The following is a 20,425-nucleotide window of genomic DNA, read 5'->3' as shown; positions in this document are numbered from 1 at the left end:
CGTTTTTTTTCTGCCAACAAATGTTGAAAATGGTCAAATTGAGTATAATAGTTATTTCTGCCAATTAACCAAAGTACAGTATTTGTAACACTAACATACATTATATAAGATTCTTACAACTTAACATAAAGTATATCCGCCGCCAACTTTGTAGAAGATAAGACAGCACTCGCTATTCGAACCAATTAATCACTTTTCAATAATGATCAAACACTTGTGCTATATCACTAATAACTATATAAAATGTATACAGATATTAAATGTTCCATTGGAACACCCCACACTCCACCTGGGAAAGTCAGAGCCTGTATTGATGAAAATGTTTATTTACCGCAGTGTGACTCACAGGCGCCACAAATCTGCGGGGCGAAATATATAAAAGCACAGCAATCTATCTACGGGTTACTCCGCAATTCCACATCTGATAGCTTCTTCTTATCAAAAGAATCAGACCTCTCAAAATAGGAAGGCTCTTGTATCTCTAAATACACATAAAAAAGGATACTGTAAACTAACGAACCACTTAATCCTCATCTGGAGTGGTGACTGGCCAAGTGTATGGGTGCTTTTCCTCGATCATGTAATTGTGCTTCTTCAAGTAGTCCCTTAGACCGCTTGGACCTCTTGAACCGTATGGATATATTTCTGGTTGAGGAGCATCTGGTCCTTCTAGGTAGTTCAATAGAGGTGTGAATAAACTCCAACTGACATCAAGCTCATCATCTCTAACGAAATTAGAGTGGTCACCCAATAGAGCATCTCTGATCAAAGCTTCGTAAGCTTCTGGGATCCAGAAGTCCTTGTATCTGGAAGAGTAAGTCAAGTCTAGGTCAGTGACTTGAGTAGCGTTTGACAGACCTGGTGTCTTGGCGTTGAATTTCATGTAAACGGCTTCATTTGGTTGAATTCTGATAACCAATTCGTTGTGTGGGATGTTCTTGAATACACCGGAAGCGACAGCCTTGTATTGCAGTCTGATTTCTACTTTACCCTCGTTAAGAGCTTTACCAGCTCTCATAACGATTGGAACACCTTCCCAACGTTCGTTTTCGATTTGGAAGGCGATGGCGGCGAAGGTGACACACTTGGAGCCTGGCTTAACGGTTTCGTCATCCAAGTAAGCTGGCTTAGAGCCATCTTCGGACTTACCGTATTGACCGATCAAGATGTCCTTAGGGTCGAATGGAGCCATAGCTTTTAGGACCTTAACCTTCTCGTCACGGATGGCTTCTGGGTCGAAGGAGACAGGTCTCTCCATGGTCAACAAAGTCAACACTTGCAACAAGTGGTTTTGCATGACGTCTCTTATGATACCGATGTTATCGAAGTAACCACCACGGCCCTCGGTACCGAAAGGTTCTTTGAAGGAGATCTGAATGGATTGGATGTTGTCTCTGTTCCAAGCACTGTTCAAGAACTGGTTACCGAATCTCATGACTAGCAAGTTCTTGACCAATTCCTTACCCAAGTAATGGTCAATTCTGTAGATTTCTTCTTCTTTGAACAATGGACTCAAGTCGGCTTGTAGCTTTCTAGCGGTCTCTAGATCTCTACCAAATGGCTTCTCCACGATCAGTCTAGTGACACCGTTTTCGGCGTACACCAGACGCTTAATGTTGGTGGCGACTGGCAAGAACACGCTTGGTGGCAAAGCGAAGTAGAACAGTCTGTGTGGCACGGTGGAGCACTTGGCACCTTCGAAGGTCTCAATCTGCTCACGCAAGCGGATGAAACCGTCGTCCTGGTCGTAAGGACCGGAGACATAGGTCAGCAGCTTGAAGAACTGTGGAATCTTGGCCTCGTCCTCCTTACCCCTTGGAGTCTTCAAGTGAGGCTTGATACGCTCAGTCAATTCCTCAACGGTAAGACTGGAACGCGCATAACCGATAATCTTGGTGGATTCGTGCAGGTATCCTTCTCTGAACAAACCAAACAAAGCTGGGAAAGTCTTCTTCTTGGCCAAATCACCAGAAGCACCAAACACCACAACAACGGTATTCTTCTCAAACTTAACAGGTTCTGACATTTTTTGCTTTTCTTTGTTTTAAATAATTGTTTCAATTATTTTGGGGGGCGGGGTTGAGGGTTTGATGTGTGTAAGGTCTCAGCTTAACCGTCGAATTGACTTTTGCCATCCATCATCCTTTATATAGTGGGAAAAAGTTGCAGTTCGAATTTGCAAACTAAGGGGGATGTCCCTATTTCCTGGGGGACAATCGAAAATCCCACCTTTGTGCACCTCCGTCTGAGTTATCTCTGTTCCTTCACTCCCATCCCTCTTCCACCCTGCGAAAAGCCAAAACCCCTTTTAAGTTGCATAGTGTGGATATGTGCGGTGTGTGTGTGTCTCTCTCTGTCTGTCTGTGTCTGTGTGTGTCTGTGTGTGTCTGTGTGGCCCTGAAAATACTAACGTCAGGTGTGATTGCTCAGGGGTGATTTGTACGAGCTGTCTGGCTCGGGAGTGATTTGCAGTTTCTCAATAGTCTGCCTGCGTGCGGGCATTGTAGTGTCACTGCCGGTTTCTCTTCTCTATATGCTCATATTTATACTGTATTATCTTATATTATCTTATATTATCTTATACGGTATGCGTGTTCTGTCCCCTTTTGTGTGTGCATTCTGTTAAGGCAAGCTGGGGGGGGGGAGCAGGCCATTATGTAATGCTGGTCTCTATCTCACAAACGGTGTTATATGCGGTGTTATACATTCCCACTTCTCAATTTCCTTTATTTTTGTGGTGCGGTGCGGGTCTGTGGTGCGGGTCTGTGCTGCTGCACTTTCTTACCAGGTGTTTCCCACGGTGACGATGTCTGGCTTGGCTGGGTCCTCTTCCTGGATGTAGAAGGTGTACTGCATGGTGTACTGTGGTGGGAGTGGTGGGAGTGCTGCGGGTGGAAGAGACGTCGGTGTTTCGTCGGTGATACGGATCTGGGCCTTGTACATCGCTTGCAGCTCCTGCAGTTGCTGCTGTCTGCGGCGGGCATTGCCTCCGATGGTAGACGATGGCAACGGGGTCTCGCCCATCTCCTCGCGCTCGGGTGCAAGCTCCATCAGCAGACCCCCACCGTTGATGCTGCCGCTCGGGCACGCACTCACCTCCACGTAGTCGCACTCAGCTGGGTTCGCAGTGCCTCCCAGCGCGTTGCTGATCGCTGATGGCGTACCAGTGCTGTCCTCACTGGAACTGTCCTTCCTGCCACGAGATCTCAGCGCTGCCACACGCCGCACACTGCGCTTCTTGTGTCCGGACGGGTCCAGCTTCCTGCACAGGTTCTGGATGTTGCGGAACCCGGACAGCACGCACGCGCGCGCAATGACTTTGCCGCCCTCGCTGCTCGGCTCAACAACCCTGTACTCCAGCACGTCCGCGTTCTTCCCGGGAACACTCACCACCTGTGCTGCGCAACCGCTGGCTACGTGTGCATCCCGCACCGTGCACGCATACTGGTACGCATACCCATCGCTGTAGCCGTCGCCGTTCGCAGGGATGCTCCAGTGCAGCAGCGGGTCCCACCCGGCGGGACTCATCTCTGCGCGCAGCATGCCCAGCTGCGATTGTTGTAGCTGCTTGTCCAGCGACGCCCAGTCGCCCAGGTATTTCCTAAACGACACGCCCATCTCACCAAGCATCGCCAGCACTTCCCGCGGCGTGATCACACAGTTCACTTCACCTTCGCCATCGGGCCTAGACGCCTCTAACTTCTTGTCAAAACACGGAACAATGGTCAAGTGGTACTGCACGTTGGTCCTCTTGCCGTCCTTCAGGCTCGTGTCCACGTCATACCCTTCCTCAAGCGCTATCTCCTTGAAGAGTGCCCCGGTAACTTGCTGCGCGGACTTCACATTCAGCAGCATCGGCACTAGCTTCGGCTTCGTCTTCTCTGTGTATATCAGGAACCCAGGACATATAGACGACAACGCAGTGCCTTGGCTGGCTTTGCGCCTCTCCATAAGCTCCTCTACCACGCGCTTCACAGATAACAGACGACCAGCACCGTCACCTATCACACTGGTCGCATGGAACACTTCTTTGAAAACCCGCAGTATGGCGTAATCAGCGGCATCGACGTCAACCCCATAGTACCGCGCCATAGAGGCACGGCAGTGCGGCGAAATGCTGACCACGAGCTTGTTGGTGCACTGCGCGTCACCAGCACTCCCACACTTGTCGAATCCGAGCTCACGCCACGCATCCAGAAACACGCTGTGACTCTGCTGGCTCAGCATGATCTCTTCACTGGAAGTAATACAGCCCGAGCACGCCAGACAGTCTGACAGCGAGATAGTCACTTTCTCAAGCTCCTGGGGCTCTACTCCGACTTGAAACTCACCATCCTCAGTCACAAACTTCTCTTTCTTGATCTCCGTCGGCTTGGTGCACGCCAACGCAGGACTGATATAGTCATTCAGATAATCCTCCGACAACAACGCACTCATGACTACTTTCTTAAAGTCCTCGACCACCAAAGTATAAAGTAGAAAATAGTTGAAAACACCAAAAGAAGAACACAAGCATAACCTTTTATATGCTTCCCAACATTACTAAAATATACTTAAGCGATGCCCGATGACTAAGCTCATCGCTCTCAATGACAAAGTGCCACCCCCATCAGACACTAATCCCGTGACTTATCGTTCCCTATGTTCCCATGATTGTCATGTGACAACCACTCACTGTAGCAGACCCACTGAGAGACAACTGTACGGATAAAGATAACGGAACCTGAAAGGTTGATTGCTAGTTTGATACCTGAACTGAACCCTGTTTTGAGTCCAGGATACGTCGGGGACCAGGTCATCATATATAAAGTCTGATTGTTTCCTTACACCGTGGCTTTAGCTTCTCTTTTTATAACTTTTGCAAACGAGTAAGTTGAAGAAAAGCTAAAACAATTATATGTACAGGCTCCGTTCACTGATTAGACCTATAAGAAAATACAGTATGTCACGTTCATTGGCTATCGATGAGATTGCATCCTGGGACAAGGAGTTGTCCAAGGACTTACACCACCAATTGGCGACCACTGTGTTGAAGAACATCAACGCAGATGATGCGTTGTTGAATAAGACCAGACTACAAGAGCAAGATGTCAGAGTCTTTAACACAAAGCTGTCCGTGGACTGCACCCCAGTCACCAACCAGCGTGCCTCCGGTAGATGCTGGCTATTTGCTGCCACTAACCACCTGAGAGTTAATGTGGTCAAGGAGTTGCAATTGAAGGATTTCGAGCTATCTCAAGCTTACTTGTTCTTCTACGATAAACTGGAGAAGGCAAACTACTTCCTTGATCAGATCACACAATCGCATGAAGAACCAGTGGACTCCAGGCTAGTGCAGTACTTGCTGACTGACCCAACACAGGACGGTGGCCAGTACAGCATGTTCTTGAACATTGTCAAGAAGTACGGTCTAATCCCTAAGGACCTATACAACGATGCCGCCTACTCCACTACCGCCTCCCGCAAGTGGAACAGCATCCTAACTTCTAAGCTGCGTGAATTTGCCGAGACTATTAGAGAGACTCTAAAGACCAAAGACGTCGAAAGCAAGGAGTTCAAGGAGTTGCGCACCTCCATGCAGAAGGAAATCTTCAGATTGATGACTTTGTTCATGGACTTGCCTCCAGTTAAGCCAGACGAGAAGTTTACATGGACTTACCAGGACAAGGACAAGAAAGTACACACCATAGAGTCCACACCTTTAGAGTTTGCTTCTAAATATGCTAAGCTTGACGCTGCAAAGCCTGTCTCGTTGATCAACGACCCAAGAAACCCATACGGAAAGTTGATCAAGATAGACAGACTAGGTAATGTCATTGGTGGCGAAGAGACATTGTACTTGAATGTCGACAACAAGACTTTGACTGACTTGATCGTCAAGCGTTTGAAGAATGATAAACCAGTGTTCTTCGGCTCTCACACTCCAAAATACATGGACAAGAAGACAGGTGTCATGGACATTGACCTGTGGAACTACCACGCCATCAAATACGACTTGAAGCAGTCCAAGGCCTCCCGTATTGAATACCACGAGAGTCTGATGACCCACGCGATGCTGATCACTGCAGCCCATGTCGACGACGATGGGAACCCAGTGAGATTCTGCGTCGAGAACTCATGGGGTAAGGACTCCGGCAAAGATGGTATGTACGTGATGACTCCAGAATACTTTGAAGAATACTGCTACCAAATCGTAGTCGACATAGATGAGTTGCCAACCGATCTAGCTGAAAAATTCGACGACAAAGAACCAATTGTCCTGCCAATTTGGGACCCAATGGGCGCACTAGCAGAGTAAGTACACAGCAGCAGAAGAATATAGAAACTTAAACTAAATATCAATACATCATAAAATAGGTAAATAAAATAAAAAAGAAATTGCTATTCAATACTAGGCATAGTCACATGAAGTGGACGTATCAGATAACTGAGAGCTCTCCTATCTCCGTTCATTAAAAGACCTTCTATTTTGGGCTTTTCAGACACACACGAAAGTGCAGAATAACGAAAAGCCAGACGTGTTTATTGCTTTTCCCTGAGAATCTGCACATCCCGCAGGAACCAACGAATAGCCCAAAGTGATCATATGAACACTTTTAATATGGTATACTAGCAAACTCTTATGTCTTATATCTGTGACCGCTCTTGGCTGACTGTGTGATCGTTCCTTGGAAGTGGACGAGACGAGAAGTAAGCAAAGGGTAGTGGATACAAAGACACAGAGTTTTGAACCACAATATATTTGAGGAAAAATTGATTAAATTAGCTCAGCTCTCTTTACAATAGACCCAATACAAGTTGAGATAGGACATCTCTTCACTGTGTTTTATTTGAAGATACAGAAACTTCAAAACTTTCACCAAGAAGACGGTTTGATAATACTTCCTGGAAAAGAGGGAAAGGGAAAGAGAAAGCCAGTATGAAGTGGTGGAACAAGGGTTGCATATACCTGGCGTATATCGCACTCATATCGAAAAATAGCAATGCAGAGCTCATACCTGCGAAGAACTTCACATCTAGAGATTATTTTGCTGTTGAATCTCATCTATCGGCGGCGGAGTTATCCAAATTACATCCAGATTGGACCTTTGAACATCTGGTGAGGGGTCTAGATAACCACTACGTGTTTTCGGTTGCTAAATCCGAGAATGAGGATGACATAGACTCAGGCAACTCTTTGAGGAAGAGAGCTATTGAAAATGAGGATCATATCCTATCGTCTGAGTTTTTAACACCTTCAAATAAACTACAGAAAAGGATGCCCGTACCAGCACCTCCTCTAGATTCTAGCATGCTGCCGATACAAGAAATCAAGGATAAAATAGGCATCAATGATCCATTGTTCCCCAAACAGTGGCATTTAATAAACCCAGCATTCCCAGGGAACGATATAAACGTAAAGGATGTCTGGTTGCAAAATATAACAGGTAAAGGTGTAGTTGCCGCAATCATCGATGATGGTGTTGACTATACTAGTCCGGACTTAAAAGACAATTTCTGCAAAGAAGGATCGTGGGACTTTAATGAGAATCAACAACTCCCAATGCCTCTTTTGAGCGATGATAACCATGGTACTAGATGTGCTGGTGAGATTGCTGCAATAAGAAATAATAATTACTGTGGTGTTGGCGTTGCATATGATGCAAAAGTCTCTGGAATTAGAATATTATCAGGCCCTTTGACAGCAGAAGATGAAGCTGCTTCTCTAGTCCATGCTTTAGACGTTAATGATATATATTCCTGCTCCTGGGGACCTACAGATGATGGAAAACATTTACAAGGTCCCTCACCTTTAGTTAAAAAGGCAATGAAAAAAGGTGTCACAGAAGGAAGAGGCAATAAAGGTGCAATTTATGTATTTGCTAGTGGTAATGGTGGCATGCATGGTGATAATTGTAATTACGATGGGTACACCAATTCTATATATTCAATTACAGTTGGTGCCATCGATCACAAAGGTTTACACCCACCGTACTCCGAAAGTTGTTCAGCAGTACTTGTTGTCACCTATTCGTCTGGCTCAGGTGAATATATTCACTCTACAGATATTAATGGTGGCTGCTATGATAGGCATGGAGGTACTTCTGCTGCCGCCCCCATTGCTGCTGGTATTTATGCACTTGTCTTGGAAGCTAATCCAAATATTACGTGGAGAGATATGCAATATTTATCAATTCTTTCTTCAGAAACAATTGAAAATAACCTTGAGGATGGTGACTGGCAAACCACTAAATTGGAGAAGAAATACTCACACAAATATGGTTACGGTAAGTTGAATGCTCACAATATAGTTGCTTTGGCGAAAGATTGGGAAAACGTTAATCCACAAGTAGAATTTGCCACTGATATTAAAGAAGTGAATGAAGAGACAGACAAAGAAGATAAACCAATTGAATCGACAATCGAAATTACTGCATCAGATCTGGAGAAGGCCAAGTTCAGATCTGTTGAGCATGTCACTATTAATGTTGATATTAGCACTGAAAATAGGGGCACAACGACAATTGATCTAATATCTCCATTTGGTGTAGTATCTCATCTAGGTGTTGTTAGACGCAAGGATGACTCCAATGAAGGCTTTAGAGACTGGACGTTTATGAGTGTAGCTCACTGGGGAGAACTTGGCTCTGGTGAATGGAAATTGATAGTAAAAACTACCTCTGACGACGACAAAGTCGAGTTTCATAGCTGGAGTATAACACTTTTCGGATTGTCGGAATACTCAGAACAGAAGTTAAAAGAAGGTGACATACCGTCAGAGAACGATGATGATAACCGAAAGGAGGATGGTCCAGAAACTGATAATAATAATGTTACCGAGGAAACAGGGTCTGATCAGCAACCAGAAACTGAAAACCCTGAAAATGATGGAGATAATGGGACGGATAAAAATACTGGCCATCACATGACGCCAACTATCCCAACTGGTGTTCATTTGATAGTATCAATTTTCATTATTGGCTGTGTGTTCTTACTCTTACATTTTATGTTTTTTGTTAGAACGCGTAGAAGGATAAAAAGAGTAAGAGCCAGCAACTACGATTATGATGTGATCGATACAGATGCAGAATATGATTCTACAAACGAATCGTCATCTACTCCTCTTCCGGATACATTCAGATTATCTGATATCGATGACAACGAGTTTGATATATCAGACGAAGAAAATACTCAATACAATCATTTGTTTAATAATGATGAATCGCTGGATCAACGTCTATTGGATTCCGATAATCCAGAACAAAACCCAACAGGCGAACAAGCACAAACACATTCATCTGACACATAAATATATAATAAATATGGCATGAACAACACCAAGTATGTTGCATATTGATAATCTCTATATACCTGCTATATCAAGCATCATTAGCATAATTAGATGAACGCAATATACTTAACTAGCATAAATCAAGATTAATATCACTAGAATTACCATATATATTACCCTATAATATGAGCGGTGACTTATTATAATATAGCGCGTCTGCAATAACGTCTAATCCATAACCCTTCGTAATATATAGTGTTTCGCTATACATTCAACTATCGTTTTCATAACATAAGTGCTTTTTGCTAGAATCGAACTCCTGTTCACGAACTTTTTCAAGAATTGAGACTGAAAATAAAAAGGTCGTAGGTGTGAAAAGATATCCGCATATAGTGCAACTCAGGTACTACCACATAACTAACAACAACTCAACACGATAGCAATAACAATCAACTCACTTCATTTGAGAATATTAGTTGCAGAGTTAGAAAGTGTGCTAGACTTCATATTTACTGTTAGTTTTCGACAGTTTTAACTAGTCAACAGTTTCATTTACTACACTTGGACACCTGTTTGATAGATATCTGTTCAGACCAATCATTCAGCGTTGGGATAGACAGAACAGGTCTTATACTACCCTAATTATATACAATAGTGGAAATCCAAAAAGGCTGCTGAAATATCTCAGTATAAAAGAAATTGAGTTGATCTTAAATATGTGTGAACTGAATAACAAACGGGTATCTTGGTCAAAGACAGGACTAATCGCATATGCTGATGAACAGTCTACTTATGGAAACCTCTGCATATCATTTTTGGAAACAATTAATGGCGTTAACTGTAGATTTCATCCACCACAACGATATGTTATACATCCTCAATTGCATGAAGTACCTTTAAAAACAGAAACAGGTAATGGAATAAATGGTGCCTCAGGGTCCAGTACAGCGCAATCAAATATTCATGGAACGACAAGTGTACCCGGCTCCGCAGGGAAACACCAACATCAATTTTTCTATGATATCTCATCAATTCACTGGAACAATTGGTTCAGTTTACCAGGCGACATGCTAGCAGTATGCGATGAATTGGGAAATATGACGATGCTTATTGCAGGGCAAAGTCCAGATGGTCCAACAACGCTAGATAAATTAACAATGCTTTTTCAAGATAATGTCTACAAAATTCACAACCACGTTATGCAATTGGAACCTGAGAGAGAAAATACTGACTCTAAGTTGGAACGTAAGAAAACAAAGAAGGAATATAATACTACTATTCTCGATTTTCACTGGTTAAGTTCGTCAAAGCCAGTAATAGTGTCTCAGTTTTGTGCGTTCGATAGTTCAATTAATATGTATAGAAACAAGGCACAACAACTATCACCCCATGGAATTTTTCATCCTCCATTTATGAAATATGCAGGACTGGCTATACGTCGAAATGGCCAGTTAGACTTTTGGTATCAATTCTCTAATTCAAAAGATCATAAAAAAATAACACTACAACTTTTCAACCCACATAATGAAAGGTCAAAGGGTTTAGACTTTCTTCAATATGCCAAAATTACTTCTGTGAATAATGACAACTCTATATTGATAACCACATACTCTAGACTCACAGGAAAGCTATCATTTTACAAACTATTTGTTGATTGGAATGTAAATACAGCAAAACCTGTTGTTCTCAATGATCCATCATTAAAAATCAAACATATTTTAGATGCTACAGTAGATCAAACTGATGACGAAGGAAGAATTTTAGACTTTACACATGTACATGTGCTGGCTAAAGTTGTTGCTGAAAAGGATGCAGCTCCAGAAGTTTTACTTGCCTACGATGTTGTAGGAACACCAGAATCGTTGATCAAAAGATTCAAACTAGGTCAAGTCCGGCTCCCATTGGACTATCTTGGCATACTGAAACCAGAACTAAATACCTCAAATGAGAATCACAATCAAGCTTTGAGGTCTAACAGATCCAATTTGCGATTCTTAGGTGTTCTAAACTTGCACCATAAAGTTGCAAGTATATCTTCTGAAGTATTGGATGGATTTGTCTCATTCTATTACAGAAATGGTGAGATTGAAATATATAATCAAAATGATTGGAAGTTAGAGACTGAAAGGTTGCTAAATCAAGGCCCTCAAGGAAAATTCAGTAACATAATAACTTCAATTTTGAGTGCAGGCTTCAAATATCCAACTATAAAAAACCTGGGGACCGTGGAATGGATCAGAGTATCACCAGCAATGGCAGGAATTTTATACAAATATAGACACGACGATTTACCTCAATTCCAGCCAATGAATATTGATGATGTCAGTGACAAATCTAAAGATGAAATAAATGCGGCAACAATGGCCTTCGGATATGTTACAAGTGCACATAGACAGCTTTCAGGTGAGGACATAGCTTTAGCGTGCAAACAACACATATTAAAGATTGCAAAGATTGATGAGAAGAGAGCAAAAGACTTTACTACTACATTAATGTTCAATCTTTATAATTTCTTTAACTTTTCCCCTGGCGCTCCTAAAGAGCTTATGGATAAAATAATATCCAGTAGACCATTACAAAAAGTAATGTTGCTTCAGCTAGAATTGGGCAGTATATTTACTGATGAAAACACTTGCGAAATGGCAAGGGTGATATTATATTTAAAAAATGTATCGTTTGCTTTTAACGGTGTTGCGAGAAATTTGCAATTTGCAATCGAACAGATGACCAATAGTACCAATTCTAGCAATCCACCGCTCTCCGGTGATAAGTTTTTCCAAACAGCATTTTCCAAACAAGATCTTGTACATTCCTTAATACCAGTGACAAAATGGTTTGTTAAGTTTATTACTTATCTGATCCAACAAATTTTAATTCTAACTAATGATCCCGAAAACCCTGACAATAGATTGGTTCTGGGTGTATTTGGTGCTAAGATTCCTAGAACGCTAATTCTTACAATCTTGAAAGAAATCAAAAATGTAACAGCCATTATTACCAAGTTTCCAGAGACTAACTATCCGATTTTGAATGAATCATCTACTTACTTAAAAATGCTCTTGATTGAGTCGCCTATAAATTTTGAAAAGTTCGAGACATTCCTCATGGATGTGAATAACAAACTCTCAGCTTTTAGTGAACAACAGCCATCAATTATGCGAGAGCCAACACTGTTAGTTAGATCTTCAGTTCCAAACGAGTTGAATAAAATAACTGAGTTTTTACTTCAGTACTCCAGTAATACTGTTATTTCACATGCTGATGCATCTGCTATTTACTTCTCCGATACCAGTGGCCTTAGAATATCATGTGATGAGTTTTTCGAGCCTGGTGTTCACCGACTTTTACAACCCATTGAAGATGGCATTGTGATCGATGAAAAAAATATGCCTGCAACTTTTAGAGATTCTAAAACCTTTACAAAGCTTACATATGATGGAATTACTTACGATCGGTTTTCAAAAGAGGAGTTATCAGATAACAAGCTGAAGCGCTGTAACAGGTGTGGGGCAGTTACCAAAGCGGGATACCCAATTCCAACTAATAAAACAATTGTACCGACTTCCATTAGTACTAGAAGATGGCCAACTATGTATACCCGCATGTGTATTTGTCTCGGTATGCTGTATGAGTTATAGGCGATAACACATCTATCACTAATAGAAAGATTTTTAGGTAACTGAAATAGATATAATTTCTTTTTGTCTAACTATGAATTTATGTTTTAACTTTGCACATAGGACTATTATTAATGAAAATAACAATTCTATATATATGTTGTTCCGCGGAGACTATATTTAATACAATTTAATTGACCTAAGCTAGTCTACAAATTATTATGTCCGGAATCCGGTATTATTGTTAAAGAACTTCATCCTTGAGAGGGTAAGCTGAATAATATTAGAAATATTAGAAAAGTGTCAAATTGTCCGTTTAGTAAAATGAGATAGATCAATCTTGGAATTCGCAGTTTAATTTCCTATGACAAACTCTACCTGTGTGAAATAATTTATCGTTAAACTATAGAAGGACAGCTAAGAGTAGTTCAATCTGCTAATTATTGGAAAACAATGAGATATATGGGCTAATAAGTTGAAAATTGCGTACAAATTTTAAGATAGCAAGGAACTACGTATGTTTCCTACTTTCGATTGATGTTTAAACAGATATCTTATTAAAAATCGGCCAATATTATGTTACCATGTACACAAGACCTTGTCTGTAAGCAGACATTGTAACACACCCAATACAAATAACGCCTTTACTTAGCTTGTAATGACACAAAACAGCAAGAATGTTTTTGCAATTTCAGCAGCAGAGTGATTTGTAAAAATAAAAATATATAGAACGGTACCGAATACGTCCCTTTTCCTAAATTGATGCGTGAGTTTTGTTATTTTGAGATACTTCCGTGGCATCTCTGATGAACATTTACCTTCAATGTTAATTCTGACCGGATAATTATCCGGTTTTTGCAAAGGATGTTTAGTATTTTCACTCTGGAGCATATAGTTTTTCCGAAAGTAACGGCTTGTAGCGTGGAAGTCTTATGTTGATAGAAGCTCGGAAAAACTCATATAGTTCACTTTTCCAGATTAATTGATATAATATCGTAGGCTATGTCCAACTCAAACTGAAAGAGACTACGTCCAATGTAAGGAGAGATGCGACATCGTCAAATATTTCTTTAGATTTTTGAAGACTTGTGAGTGCTGCATAGAAGTGAGAAGTATGACATTATTAGTAACTGAACTTGTACGTAAGGAAAAAGAAATGAGAAACAGCTTTGAATTTGTAAGTCTTCGTTCTGCAATGATCTGGTGTTAGGCAGGTAGGATTTGCCACTTTCTACTTTACACCTACTTGTCACTGCTAGATATTCTCTGTGGTCATCTTGCAGACAATAGTACGGTATCCTAAAGACTTAAGAACGATAGCATCAGAAGAAAAAGGAAAAAGAAATTTATTGTTAGATTGAATTAGAGAGTCTTCCTGCAGTTTGACCCAAATACGTGCTATCTAAGCGAATACTAACTCCTAATTTACTGCTTCCCTTTAGCCTCTAACAAAAAGAAATGTAAGCTACACCAAGTTTTCCGTCTTATCCATGTAATTTGTAAAAAGCAACATAATAATATGAGCCATGTACTGAAAGGGGGATGAGAGATATTTTAGAGGGATGAAGTGGTCTTCCTCTATCTAAGAAAAATTGAAGAATGAGATAATCATTGTAGAATCTCGCGGGTTACTTGAGCAAATCCCTTTACCGTTCTCTTATAGCACACAAATCTATAACAAAATTGTCTTTTAAGATTTTCTCGAGGATTATGCACAGAGGAATGTACAGGGTTCTAAATAGTCAAATGGGAAAACAATACACACTTGATGGAACTTCCTCACCAAGTTGTTCCTTGGCCCTCTGCCACTGCTATATACTAGTTGTAGTAATTTTTTTTTCAGCTCAGATTTTTCATTACCTCTCTGCAATATTTTCTTAATTACAGCTAAGAATCATTTATATACCGAACATCACTTTATATATTATGAACGGGTCCTTCCTACTTTTGAAATATGGATAGCTAGAGTTAAAAGAACCTTATGCTATTAAAAATTTTTTGAGTTTTTATTAAAACTTCATATGTGCTTTAACAGATTCCCCTATTGATCTTTTCTATTAAACATAGCTAAATCCCAATTTTCCTATTGCCATAGCATCACTACTACTTCAAAAGAATATAAATTATGATGAGTAGTGAAACATCGATATCATTTATGAAGGAGAACTCTTCAAATATGAGCGATTCAGAGAAGAACAAAGTTCTTGAAGATATCATTGGAGAATCGCAAAGTTTGGTGAAAGGTTCTAGTAAAAAATCTACTACATCGTCATCGCTAATGGATCCACGAATGCTTAAGCTTGAACTTCATCTAACAGAGAGAGAGATAGAACTCATAAGAGATTCATGGTTCATAATGTTAAATGATGACTTGTCACCTCAAACCATGGCTGCATTTTATGGCAAGCTAAGGCAGAACAAGAAGATATCTTTGACTGCCAACCTGATTACGAATGAAAAATTCAATGTTATGAACCAACAATATGAAGAAAATAGGAAAAGACTTATAAAGGATAAAAGTATTCCATACCAAATATCCAATACAAGTACTATCGAAGGTTCTTTGTTTTGCGCACAATTTTATGAAAACTTGATAGCAATGGACCAAAATGTTGAAAGAATGTTTCCCTCCATTAGACATCAAGCAGTTTCATTTTCCGGTGTTCTAAACACTGCTGTAGATAATTTAGAAAATATACATGTCCTTGATAGTTACCTTCGTGGAATCGGCAAAAGACATTCCAGAATATTAGGCATAAAACCTGCTTATTTTGAGACCATGGGTAAAGCATTCATAAGGACATTTCAAGACAGATTTGGTATATTTTTCACAATAGAGTTAGAAGATATATGGTCTCGCCTGTATTCATACCTGGCGAATGGTATGATAGCATTCGGTGTCGACCCAGTTTTGCCTCAGAGTATTAAATCCACCAGAGCTAATAGCTTGGACACATTACGAACAACGTCTTCAGGCGATGCTAGTTTGCGCAATTCTTCCTTCTCCAAAGCTCAGGAATCAGATACGTCTGATTTCAAGACATACATGGCACAATTCAATTGCGATATTGTCGAAGAAGATGATCTCGATTTTCCTATTCCAGAGATATTGACCACCGAAACAAGTATAAATGAAAATGATAATGATGTAGATGATGTTAAAGACATGATAAAAAACTTTGGTTTTAACATGAATAAAGCAGAAATGACACACAAAGATTCTATTCAAGTGAAAAAAACTCCACTAGATTCCGTCAATCCAAAGAGTTCTGCATCATCATCTAAAGATAATATGTCAACAGCTTCTTCCATCTCGGAGAAAACAAGGAAGAAGGCTGTGCTGCAAAACAAAATGAAGAAAAAGATATCAGCACCTATTGAAACACCATACAAGATGTCCAAAAGAGATTGTATTATTATGTGACGAATTAATTTTTTATTTTATTATCATAAACTTAATAACTTTCTTTTAGAGAGTTTACAGAACCTAAATTGAACGCCCAAAAACTACGGAATGAGAGCTAATTTATATTATCCTGGAGGGACCGGTATCCTCTTTGATAAGTATTCTGGCATCATGGAAATGGTGCCTACAACATAGCAATCTCTACTGGCAGTCTGAATTTGTATTTATACTCAGATAATAACGAAACACTGAGACAAGACATTCAAGGTTAATAATTTTGATATACTATTTATATCCCACCCTAATTAATTTTATTTAATATATTCATTCAACAATATGTAAACTCGCAAAATAATACCGATATAGAGATACAATAAGGTTTACATCACGACATTTCTACCAAGATGACGAAAAATTCACGTGATAACCAGCGTATCATATGAATATTTCACTTTCGATTTCGTGACTTTCAGTATTCTGGAGGACATTTTTACTTGGCTGTTCTCATTGAAAATTTACGCGTCACTTAGGTTACCTGAAGAGGCAACTTTATGGCAAAGAGAGGTTAGAATGTTGCACAACCTCACTTCTATCATTCAAGTTTGTCACTGTACTTTATCCTAATCCTGTTCGAACTGATCAACGTTATTGGGTTCTATACTATCTCATATGGCTTCATGAGTTCAACGTTTGCTTGAGTATATTCCTCGTAGTAGCAAGCAATTTTTGGGGATCATTTCGCGTTTCTCATAACTTACCCGTATAATTTGAACTCTGCTTGTCCTATTTTCTTTCTTGAAGGTAAAATTCTAACATTGAACTTTCTACTAAGGTCAAAACTGATCCTATCGAACTAAGACTGATAAAAACTATATATTACTCAAACTATTATTCAGGTAAATAAACTGGAAACATAGCCACCAATAACACTGTACTATAAGTGAAGTACTGTTGCCCAACAAGTATCTCAAAGGAATAGCATATATCCTGCGTTTTAGATTGGAGCTCTGTGGGGATACTTTTAAATCTGTTAAAATTTTAGCTGGTATTTGATTTTGACAACTATTGACGTGGTAACGAAACATTTAATATACTTCAGAGAACACATTTTAGAAGGGTATTCCTTTCAAAATTAGCGAATAATGTCACAAGGCCAAATGAGATCAAAAAATGATCTCTTAAACAGCACATTCTATTCATCTACATCGATAAATACTATGGACCATGCTAAGACATTTAGAAACTCATTGATTCTGAATGTTTTATCTGACAACAGTATTGCTAACTCTACTGATAAAGATGAAGGTAATTACTCTACAATAGCGGATGATGGAGGTGATGTAACGTATGTTGAAGATAATGAAAGTGACATCGCAGTCAAGCGAGATGAGGATAGTAATTCATCTACACTCTCTAACAATGAGTCTCAGCCTAACAGATCTAACTTATTGAAAAAAAACGAAATACAAACCATAAATATGACTACATCACCATCTTTAAGTGCATTAGCAAATATACTTCAAGAGAAATCAAAAAATGCTGATAAGAAGATGAGAAATAGCGGACTACTGAACATATCGGAAGATAACGAAGTAGTAGAAAATAACTATACTAATATTACAAATTCTAAAACAGTTGGCAACAGTTTGCAACAAAAACCACAGATAGACCTGATAAACTCTCCTAATTTGATAGATATTGATGGTTCACAAACAGTTAATTATACACAAATTAACTCCAATGATTATGACCAACCTGATTTTTTAACTACACCTAAAATCCAGCCTGATTTAGGCAATAAACCTACTTATGCATCTAATCTAGATTGTATACAAGAGAGCCCTGTCCAGGAAACATCTAATTTGAAACAGTTTGAGCATGTTGAGATTCAATCAATGCCCAAACAGTCCCGTTCGGCATCTCTACCAAAACTCGAACCAGTTTCTGCAGAACAGTCTACAATCACAAATTTGAAAATAGTGGAAGCACAACCTCAAATTCATGTACAACCTATAAGCGAATCAGAGGTTAAACAAGAATCACAAAATGATGGGGGACATTTACTAGAAAAACACAGGGATAATCACAATGGTGACGATTCCAATACCAATTTTGCTAATAATGGAAATAAATACCCGCTAACAGAGAATAGAAACTTCTCAACCACTTCCCTTCCCTATACTACAATACATTCCGCTGGCCAACCTATCAAAAGATCTGTAACAAATGAACAAATAAAGAACAATCTTTTACGGAAGGGGCCAAGGGTTGACCCCAAAACTAGAGCGACGAGAACTGTATCGACAGGCCCTGTACTAGAACAAATATCTGACTACAAAGAAAAGAAAGGTTTCTTCTCGTTTTTGAAAAGAAAGAATAAAAGTAGCAGCGCTAGCGGTGATAAGAGGAAAAATAATAACAAAACAGTACATCAGCAAGAAAATAAGCGTGCTTTTTCAAACAGCAACAATTCTGTTGTTAGCTCACCTAATGATGTGAATTCGGGGAGAAAAAAGGAGCCTATTAAATCACAAAGCAGTAATACATTATTTAGCAATTTCAGGAAGAAGAAGAGTGAAAGGAACCAAATTAGCAATGATTTCGATAATAACGAATTGAACATTTCCAAGACTCGCATAGTGCATGCAGAAACAGAGAGTCAGAGCCTACTAAAAGATGGATCTCATTTCACTGGTACCGAATCAGAAGTGAATATCAGAAAACCTACACCGCTAAACATAGACTTACAGATTAAAAATGATCCAGAGCTAATTGAGAGTACAACTAGACAAAATGATGAAAAGAACGACAATATCAGTGAATATCGCGAGTCCCCTGCATTCAGCTTGCCTAGACCCGATGCTGGTGAGGCACTGTTTCCAAAGTTTCTAAACTCCTTTGAAGTTGATTCAATTGTCTCATTAGAGCGTACGAGATCCATGAAATCAAATAAAAGGAGTTCTATAACATCACACAGACGCTCTCTGACAGATACTCTATCCATAAATGCACAAAATGAAGGGATGTTCATTAAAGAAGTTGGCCCAATGGTAATTTCTACTCCTGATCTAACCAAATCCCCAGCCAGTAGCATTCTTCGAAATGGTATGTTTGAACCTCCTACTATTTCTTCTACTATTGAATCTTCTCCACAACCTGCTGGTGTTGTTGAACTTGACCATTCACATGATGACTATGGTAGAACTCAATATGAATATGAGGAAGAGCAGTATGATACCAATGCTTTCAATGTGGAAAATATGGAAGCTCAATTCAATCAACTAATTTCGACAGATGACACTATTACTAATAGAGAACCTATACCAAATTTGACTAAGAAGGAGGATTTAATATATGAGGAGGATGAACAATTAATAACTGATATTATGGATTTTGCGAACATAATTGATTTTGGTGACGAACTAGATGTAGGATTAGGTATCAATTATAATAGTCAGGAACTGTTACCAAACAACAATAAACTGGTGGAGAGCATGTATGATCAAGGAACAGAAAAAGAAACTACACAACAAATTGAAACTAGAGCAGCTGAACAGAAGAGCTCACTTACTGAAGAAAATGAAGATGTCTTTAAATACAAGATTCCACAAGACAGAATTGAAACTTCGTTACCTTCACCACCTGCTAGCACTCCTGGAAACTATCAAGTTCTTGACAATAAGGTTATTGATCCTAATGAATTTGAGAACGAGGACTTCAATGAAATTGATGACAGTCAACTAGAATATGAGCAAAACTTACATCAAATTGATGAAAATTGGGCGACCAAATTAAGAAAGTATGAAGGACTAGGCTTACAGGAGCCTGCTTTGAATCTTCTTCAAATACCAGAGACTGGCTCTCATGGAATCCCTCAGCTGAAAGTATGCTTCTCTTCCGAGATATTACTTTTTGAGACTTATGGAGAAGAAGAGTATGACAGACGCCCAGATATTGCAACCTGTAACCAATTAACACCACAATTGGCTCAAATGATTAAAGCTGAACTCAATGAAATAAAAGATGAGATGGAAATTCATGAAGAATCTAAATGTTATACCCACTACTATTGAGTATTTTCTGAAACATGAAATTTATCGGATCGGAATAGTAAGAGGTTCATTATAATAA

General features: G+C 39.6%; 7 protein-coding genes across 7 annotated transcripts; 5 read left to right on the top strand and 2 right to left on the bottom strand.

The window, feature by feature from the left end:
* Nucleotides 1-523: 523 nt before the first annotated feature.
* ZWF1 (glucose-6-phosphate dehydrogenase) lies at nucleotides 524-2,026 on the bottom strand (the record flags this gene model as incomplete). Its single annotated transcript, XM_448038.1, has 1 exon — nucleotides 524-2,026. The coding sequence occupies one exon, from the start codon at nucleotides 2,024-2,026 to the stop codon at nucleotides 524-526; it is 1,503 nt and encodes a 500-aa protein (XP_448038.1).
* Nucleotides 2,027-2,781: 755 nt separating this feature from the next.
* Nucleotides 2,782-4,437, bottom strand: NAR1 (iron-sulfur cluster assembly protein NAR1; the record flags this gene model as incomplete). Its single annotated transcript, XM_448037.1, has 1 exon — nucleotides 2,782-4,437. The coding sequence occupies one exon, from the start codon at nucleotides 4,435-4,437 to the stop codon at nucleotides 2,782-2,784; it is 1,656 nt and encodes a 551-aa protein (XP_448037.1).
* Nucleotides 4,438-4,897: 460 nt separating this feature from the next.
* LAP3 (bleomycin hydrolase) lies at nucleotides 4,898-6,298 on the top strand (the record flags this gene model as incomplete). The annotated part of the gene is made up of 1 exon (XM_448036.1): nucleotides 4,898-6,298. One exon carries the CDS (start codon nucleotides 4,898-4,900, stop codon nucleotides 6,296-6,298), a length of 1,401 nt encoding a protein of 466 aa, XP_448036.1.
* Nucleotides 6,299-6,919: 621 nt separating this feature from the next.
* On the top strand, nucleotides 6,920-9,289 carry KEX2 (kexin KEX2; the record flags this gene model as incomplete). Its single annotated transcript, XM_448035.1, has 1 exon — nucleotides 6,920-9,289. The coding sequence occupies one exon, from the start codon at nucleotides 6,920-6,922 to the stop codon at nucleotides 9,287-9,289; it is 2,370 nt and encodes a 789-aa protein (XP_448035.1).
* A 698-nt stretch (nucleotides 9,290-9,987) lies between these two features.
* On the top strand, nucleotides 9,988-12,909 carry SIN4 (Sin4p; the record flags this gene model as incomplete). Its single annotated transcript, XM_448034.1, has 1 exon — nucleotides 9,988-12,909. The coding sequence occupies one exon, from the start codon at nucleotides 9,988-9,990 to the stop codon at nucleotides 12,907-12,909; it is 2,922 nt and encodes a 973-aa protein (XP_448034.1).
* Nucleotides 12,910-15,013: 2,104 nt separating this feature from the next.
* On the top strand, nucleotides 15,014-16,312 carry GVI51_J07359 (uncharacterized protein; the record flags this gene model as incomplete). Its single annotated transcript, XM_448033.1, has 1 exon — nucleotides 15,014-16,312. One exon carries the CDS (start codon nucleotides 15,014-15,016, stop codon nucleotides 16,310-16,312), a length of 1,299 nt encoding a protein of 432 aa, XP_448033.1.
* A 1,124-nt stretch (nucleotides 16,313-17,436) lies between these two features.
* BNI4 (Bni4p) lies at nucleotides 17,437-20,367 on the top strand (the record flags this gene model as incomplete). Its single annotated transcript, XM_448032.1, has 1 exon — nucleotides 17,437-20,367. The coding sequence occupies one exon, from the start codon at nucleotides 17,437-17,439 to the stop codon at nucleotides 20,365-20,367; it is 2,931 nt and encodes a 976-aa protein (XP_448032.1).
* Between the last annotated feature and the right edge of the window lie 58 nt (nucleotides 20,368-20,425).

Source organism: Nakaseomyces glabratus, chromosome J (assembly GCF_010111755.1).
Source record: "Nakaseomyces glabratus chromosome J, complete sequence".
NCBI classification, from domain to species: Eukaryota; Fungi; Ascomycota; class Saccharomycetes; order Saccharomycetales; family Saccharomycetaceae; genus Nakaseomyces; species Nakaseomyces glabratus.
Note: the sequence above shows the minus strand (reverse complement) of the source record. Positions and strands in the feature narration are given on the sequence as shown.